The sequence below is a fragment of the Priapulus caudatus genome, unplaced genomic scaffold (assembly GCF_000485595.1).
Source record: "Priapulus caudatus unplaced genomic scaffold, Priapulus_caudatus-5.0.1 Scaffold260, whole genome shotgun sequence".
Lineage (NCBI taxonomy): Eukaryota > Metazoa > Priapulida > Priapulimorpha > Priapulimorphida > Priapulidae > Priapulus > Priapulus caudatus.
In genome coordinates, this window is record NW_014577321.1 from 53,832 (window position 1) to 61,057 (window position 7,226).

General features: G+C 44.5%; 1 protein-coding gene across 3 annotated transcripts in view; it reads left to right on the forward strand.

The window, feature by feature from the left end:
* LOC106808216 (probable E3 ubiquitin-protein ligase HECTD2) overlaps positions 1 to 6,964 on the forward strand; it is an 18,343-nt gene extending 11,379 nt beyond the window's left edge. For all 3 annotated transcript variants that reach the window (XM_014810829.1, XM_014810831.1, XM_014810830.1), the window contains 2 exons: positions 6,444 to 6,587; positions 6,741 to 6,964. In XM_014810829.1, the coding sequence (XP_014666315.1) occupies positions 6,444 to 6,587; positions 6,741 to 6,861 (265 nt within the window). In that variant the 3' untranslated portion in view covers positions 6,862 to 6,964. The remainder of the gene's footprint in view (positions 1 to 6,443; positions 6,588 to 6,740) is intronic.
* Positions 6,965 to 7,226: the final 262 nt, after the last annotated feature.

The window sequence follows — 7,226 nt, forward strand, 5'->3', positions numbered from 1 at the left end:
TTTCGTGCGGACGTTACGCCGGCGCGCCAAATGTCGCATTTACTGATTTCGTTACCTAAAAAATTTCGCATGCTCCCAGTCGGAAAACTCACAGAGTGCAACTTTCGTTATCCGAATACATGCCTACCGACGCTTGGCGTAGTGGGAGCGCCCAAGTGTCTCATTCGTACATGATTTCATGGTTACGAAAAATGATTTCATAACGAAACTCAATCTGGAAATGATTTCGTTACCGAAAATCAAGTCTCAACCCCCCAAAGTGATTTCAGTTTAATGAAAATCAGTTACATGGAGTGATTTCGTGACCGAAATGCAGCTACTGCGAGTAAAGACTAACGACTAATAACTTTCTTAAACTTATTCTGAAATTTTTAATAATTGTATGTAACTAAAATCATGATAAATATTTGCCTTTAATTGCCTAACTTGGGGAAAAAAAACTCCGACTTTCTCCAGGATGCGAGATAACGCCGTGACCTCAATTTTGTCATCAACAATATTTTGATCGGTCGATGTGGGGTTGTCCATATATCGAGGCGGTACACACGGAGATCAATTTGTCATATTTTGTCAGCGTGTTTTGTGTTATACACCCAATTCTGATAGTAATCGCGTGTTTCGTGACGTCACTTCCAGGCTTGTATCGCAAAGCGATTCTCACTGCTGCATGAAGTGTGAAAGCATCGGTAGGTGGTGGAGAAGAAGGAAGGAGAAGAAGCATGGTGAGAGGAGAGGCAGGGGAGAAAGCCTGCGTGGAGAATGAGGAAGCGGGAAGGGAGAAGGTGGTGAAGAAGGAGGAGGGGGAAGCTGGTGAGAGGAGGAGGGGGCCGAAGCTGCGTGGATGAATGAGGAAGGGGAGAGGGAGAAGCTCGGTGAGAAGGTAGGAGGGGGATGAAGCGGTGGAGAAAGGACAAGGGGAGAAAGGGAGAAGGTGTGAAGAGAGAGGAAGGGAGAATGATGAGAAGGAGGAAAAGGGAAGAAGAAGGTGGTGAGAAGGAGGAGGGGAGAAGCTGGTGGAGAAGGAGGAGGGGTGAAGCTTGGTGAGAAGGAGGAGGGGAGAAGAAGGATAGTGGTGGAGAAGGAGGGGAGAAGGGAGAAGCTGTGGATGAAGGAGGGAGGAAAGAGAAGGCTGGTCGTAGAGCTTCCTCCTTCTCCACACTCTCTCGCTTCTCCACCAGCTTATCTCGCTTCCTCCTCATCCATCCACCTTTCTCCCCTTCTCCGCTTCCTCCTTCGTCCATCCAGCTTCTCGCCCCCTCCTTCTTCCTCTCTTCTGCCACACAGCTTCTCCATCCTCCTTCTCCACTCAGCTTCTCCCTTCTCCCGCTCCTCCTCCACCAGCTGCTCTTCTCCCCCTCCTTCTCTCCCTTCCGCCTTCTCTCAACGAGCTCCGCCTCACACCTCTCTTCTCAGCCACCAGCTTGCCCATTCTCCTTCTCCACCACTCTCTCTTCTCTCCCTTCCTCCTTCTCCACAGCCTCTCACTACACAACTCACTCCCACCACCCTTGGCTCGCTCTCTCACCTCTTCTCCTCGCACCCACTCCATTCTCCTCCTCCTTAATCCCGGTTCTACCTTCTCCCCCTCCTCCTGCCCACCAACGGTCCCTCTCCGCCCTCCTTCTTCCCTCCCTCCTCTCTCCACGCAGCCTTCTCGCCTACCTTCTTCTCACAGCTAAGCTTTTTCTTCCTCTCCACCACCCTTCTCGCCCTCTCCGCCCTCCTCCTTCTCCAACCAGCTTTCTCACCTCCTCCTCTCTCCAGCGACTCTATCCTTGCTCGCCTTCCTCCCTTCTCCGCCAGCTTCTCCCTCCTCCTTCTCCACCACCTCTCCCTTCTCTCCTTCTTCATTCTCCACAGCTCTCCCTTCTCCTATCTCCGCCCAGATCTCTACCCACACCTCCCCAGACCACCACTCCCTTACCACAACTAAGCACCATAAAATATATATACACCTTCAACCTCACCTTACCTACCCCACAACACAGCACATTAATACATAAAAAAGCCTGTCCAACTCCTTCAGCAAATTATCAAACATACCTACATATCATCAAAAAAAAAAAAAAAACAAAAAAAAAGCTAAAATATCAACTAAAAAAAACATATAAAATATAAATACAAAACAAAAAACAAACAATACTTCTCCCCACATATACAATAAACCAATAATACATACACACAAACAAAAATAAAATAACTCATACTCATATATAATATATCTCTATATAAACATATACCATATATATACAAAACATCAAAAATAGATAAATATACATCATAACAAAAAGAATATATCCATTAAACATAAAACAATTCACAATATAATAATCAAAAAAACAATCTCACCCCTCCTCCTTCTCGCACCAGCTTCTCTCCTACCCTTCTCTCACCACTCACCATCTCTCTCCTGTAAGCCGGCCGGAATATAGCAAACCGTTCCGATTTCCTAAATTCCCGGCAGTCCACATCCTAGGACTGGTTACTGTCGCTCGGCCGATACTTGGATTAGTCGATGGAAACGTAAGCCATCGAGTAACATAAGGCCGAAGGAGCATGGGACCGGGTAACAGTCTTATTTCAACCTGCCATGCGAGCAACGGCACAGCCGCGAGCCCCGAATTGAGGCTAATGTGCAGATATTTGATTTCGTTATTCGTATTCTAACTCAGCCTCACTTTGTCACGTACTGCTATTCGTTATAACAGCTATTGTTCATTTTGCTAAAAGCTTCGCCTCCTGGCGCGCCGTGCGCGCCAAAATGTCGTCATTACTGATTTCGCTTACTAAATCAGGCTACTGCAATCGGTTTGATTTCGTTCACGTAAAATCATGCTACACAATATAATCATATGGCGCATAGTGGGGTTGACAAGTGATGTCACGCATGACTAAGAGTGATTTCTCTGTATACAATGAAATTTCATTGATTTCTGATACGTGAAACATCTAAGTCTTACGCTAAGCAGAGTGTGTAAGCCGTTTACGGAGAGTAGTAAAAGCTTTGACTTATTCGATTAGCTGGAAATTAGTTCAGCAGTAAATCAACTAGTGCGAGCACGAGTTGTGTGAGACGCCCAAATATCAGCTACTGAGCGAAGATCCAGAAAGGTGATAATGTCGATTGATTTTACGCGAATCATGGCTCACAAACTTGGATAAGTGCACGCGCCAAGTTGCTGCGCATGACAGGATTTCGTTTATCGAAATTATGGTCACATAATGATCATTTGCAACGAAGATCCAATCTAAGGAAGTGGATTTTTTCCGCGTTACTGAAATGCAAACGTCTAAAAAAAGTGTCACTTATCCGTTACGAAATCAACTACTGCCTGAGTGATTTTCGGGGACGAATCAGCTAGCTTAGCATATAAAGTTGTGATATTCGGTGTGATGAAATCACTGCGTAGCACTTGGCATAGGAAATACTGCGCCTAAGATGTCTATGGTGATAAGTTTCCAGACTTAACTAATATTCATTTCGATTTATGTAAACCCGAAAATTCAAATACTTTATGAGAGTGATTCTTATTACGACAATTCAATTGCATCTCCTACTCGGCGTAGTGATGATTCGTGACGAAATCAGCTACTACGAATCGAGATAGATGATTTTGCGTGATTTATCGAAATTCAATGCTCTAGCCACGTATAGAGTCCGTAAGGGCCGGCCAAGGAATTTCGCATGGCCTGATTTGCGATTACACCTTTGGAAAATCATCCCTTGAGAGTGTCGTAACGAAATCAATCCTACAAAGTCGATCTCTTCCTAAGTGACTCGAGCAAATGATTTTCAAGTTTAACAACAGTGAGTTTCGAGTAAATATCGAAATCCAACTAAACTGCGAGTAGATTTCGCGTATTGTGAAGAACAGAAGGTATCAGGGCTGCATTTACTTTAACAACTCCGGGTCGACGAAATTGATATCCTGGTCTAAGCGTTAAAAATCATAGTGCTACATTCGTAAGCGTCGAGCAACTCAACGCGCCAACGTAGTCGCATAGGCCTTATTATATGACCTGTTGCATTTTCGATTAAACTGAATAATTCATCTTTGAGACTTGATTTCGTTAATCGAAATACAAATGATTTAGTAACGAAAATCAGCGTCATGTCGACACTTGGCGCCCTTACGCCAAGTGTAAGGCATGATTTCGTAAACGGAAATTGCACGTCGATTTGGTAGTAGCTGATTTCGGTCACGAATCACTCGCAGTAGTTGATTTGTAACGAAATCACTTTGTAGACCTTGATTTCGTAGAACAAGAAATCCGACCTTTGTAGACTTGATTTCGTTACGAAATCAATGATTTAGTAACGAAATCAGCCATTGCGGACCTTGGCGCCGCTTACGCGCAAGTGTAAGCATTGATTTCGTAACGAAATCAGCCCGTTGTAGTAGCCTGATTTCGTCACGAAATACTGCAGTACGTTGATTTCGTACACGAAATCACTTTGTAGAACTGATTTCGAACGTAACGAAAATGCCACTTTGTTAGACTTGATTCGTTAACGGAAATCAATGATGTTAATAAACGAAATCAGCATGCGTACACTTGCCGCCCTTTACGCCAAGTGTGCATTGATTCGTCAATCGAAATCACTTCGATTGTAGTAGCTAATTTCGTCACGAAATCACTCGCAGTAGTTGTATTTCGTAACGAATCACTTTGTTAGACTTGATTTCGTTCGAATCAATGATTTAGTAAACGAAATCAGCATGCGACACTTTGGCCCTAACGCCAAAGTGTAGCATGATGGTGTAAGCGAAATCATCTTCGATTGCAGGCAGTAGCTGATTTCGTCACGAAATTCACTCGCAGTAGTTGATTTCGTAATGCGAAATCACTTTATGTAGCTTGATTTACGTATACGAAATCCCTTCGAGATTTGATTTCGTTGCAAAGCAATCGCATTGATTTCGTAACGAAATCAGATCCATGCGATGCACCTTGGGCCGCTTATCAGCAATGTAGCATTGATTTCGTAACGAATTCACTGTCGATTGCAGTAAGCTGATTCGTACGAAATTCACTCGCAAGTATCGTTGATTGTCGTACAAAGTCACTTTGTGACTTAATTTCGTAACGAAATTCTTTTGTTAGACTTGATTTCCGTTAACGAAAATCAATGATTATCTTAACGAAAATCAGTCATGCGACATTTGCCACCCAACGCGCAAGTGTAGCATGATTTCGTAACGAAATCAATCGTTGCAGTAGCTATTTAGTAACGAAATCAGTTATGCGACATATTGGCGCGCTCGGAACGCGCGCAAGTGTAGCATGATTTTCGTAGCGAAATCACTCCGCAGTAGGCTGATTTCCCGTAACGAAATCAAGTCATGCTACACTTTGCGCGCCGGCTCGCCGAGTGTTGACATGATTTTCGTAACGAAATAACGCTCAGCTAGTTGATTTCGCTAAGCGAAATACACTTTGTGACTTTGCATTTCGTTTACGAAAAAAGTATGCTACACTTGGCGGCGCCAGCGTGGACAATGTCGCATCTGCTTTCGTCACGAAATCACGCGCATAGCCCTGATTTCGTAACGAAATCGACTCCGCTAGTAGCTGATTGGTCGTAAACGAAATCACTCGCAGTAGTTGGATTTCGTAAACGAAATCAATTCGCCAGTAGTTGATTTCGTAACGAAATCACTCGCATAGCTTGATTTCGTAACGAATCACTTTGTAGACTATTGTTTGTAGACGAAATAAAGCTCATGCACACTTGGCGTGCCGGGGCGCCAGTGTAAGCATGATTTTCGTAACGAATCACCTTGCGCAGTAGGCTGATTCGCTAACGAATCACCGCAGTAGCGTGATTTTCTACGAAAATCAACTCGCCAGATAGTTTGATTTCGTAACGATAAATCACTTTTGTAGATAGCTACTGCAAGTGATTTCGTTACGAAATCATGCTACACTTGGCGCCAGCTCGCAGTAGTTGATTTCGTAACGAAATCACTTTGTAGACTTGATTTCGTAACGAAATCACTTTGTAGACTTGATTTTGTAACGAAATAAAGTCATGCGACACTTGGCGTGCCGGGGCGCTAAGTGTAGCATGATTTCGTAACGAAATCACTTGCAGTAGCTGATTTCGTAACAAAATCACTCACAGTAGCTAATTTCGTAACGAAATCCCTCGCAGTAGTTGATTTCGTAACGAAATCACTTTGTAGACTTGATTTCGTTATAAAATCATTGATTTCGTAACGAAATCAGTCATGCGACACTTGGCGCCCCATATGCGTGTGCATGTGCGCGCGAACGTGCGAGCTTATTTGCCCGCCGGGTGTGCCTCTTCGCGTGTGCACGCCTATACGTATATTTAAAATGTCTAATTATGTTTTTATTTAATTTCTTCCTCAAAGCCGTTGAGATTAAAGATATTGGTTTAACGCGCATGTTGACATGGTATATTTTGTGAATGGTAGGATGTTTTGGGACGTCGTGCTAGATTTGCCTACGCATTTACACAAGAGCCTTCTACTGTTCACGACGGGCAGCGACCGAGTACCGATAGGTGGCATGTCGGAGATGACCTTCAAGATAACTCGGGTCGACGCCAACAACGACATGTAAGAACTACAGAAGAGGAATGTAAAACTCGACCCGTCTCTGTATTTCTCTAATCGTAAATCGCCGTATACCGAAAACAATGCTTTTCGGTGCTGTTCAATCATTTGACGAGTGGACGAACGTGAAAAATTCTACTACTCCACGTATTTCAGGCTGCCTATGTCACACACCTGCTTCAATCAGCTGGTGCTTCCCGACTACAGAAATCGAAAGGTCCTGAAGCACAAACTCATCATCGCAATCTCTAATGCGGAAGGATTCGGATTGGAATGATTTGATTTCGTGGAGCGTTGCCGCCACCAGGCCCGTGTAGCGTTGCCGCCACCAGGCCCGTGTAGCGTGGGTACACATCCTGCCTATGGCAAATTCGCCACTTCTAAAGTATGCCTGAGCATGGACATCAAACTGCATGCAGCGCCCCCCTTCGCACACTCAGGTAGATTGAGCCAATGAACGAGAGCGCCATCTGTCGTGAAGTTTGCATGGACATGTCTAGCTGGGCGCATGGTGCACTGCGCATGGGCGTGAGGATTCTATCTTTATTGCCCTCGTGCGATGTAGAGGGAGGGCGTTTGCTATAGTGGGATGTATACCATGCCACGCCATGGCAGGTAGAGTCGAAAAAGGTGTCATAGTGG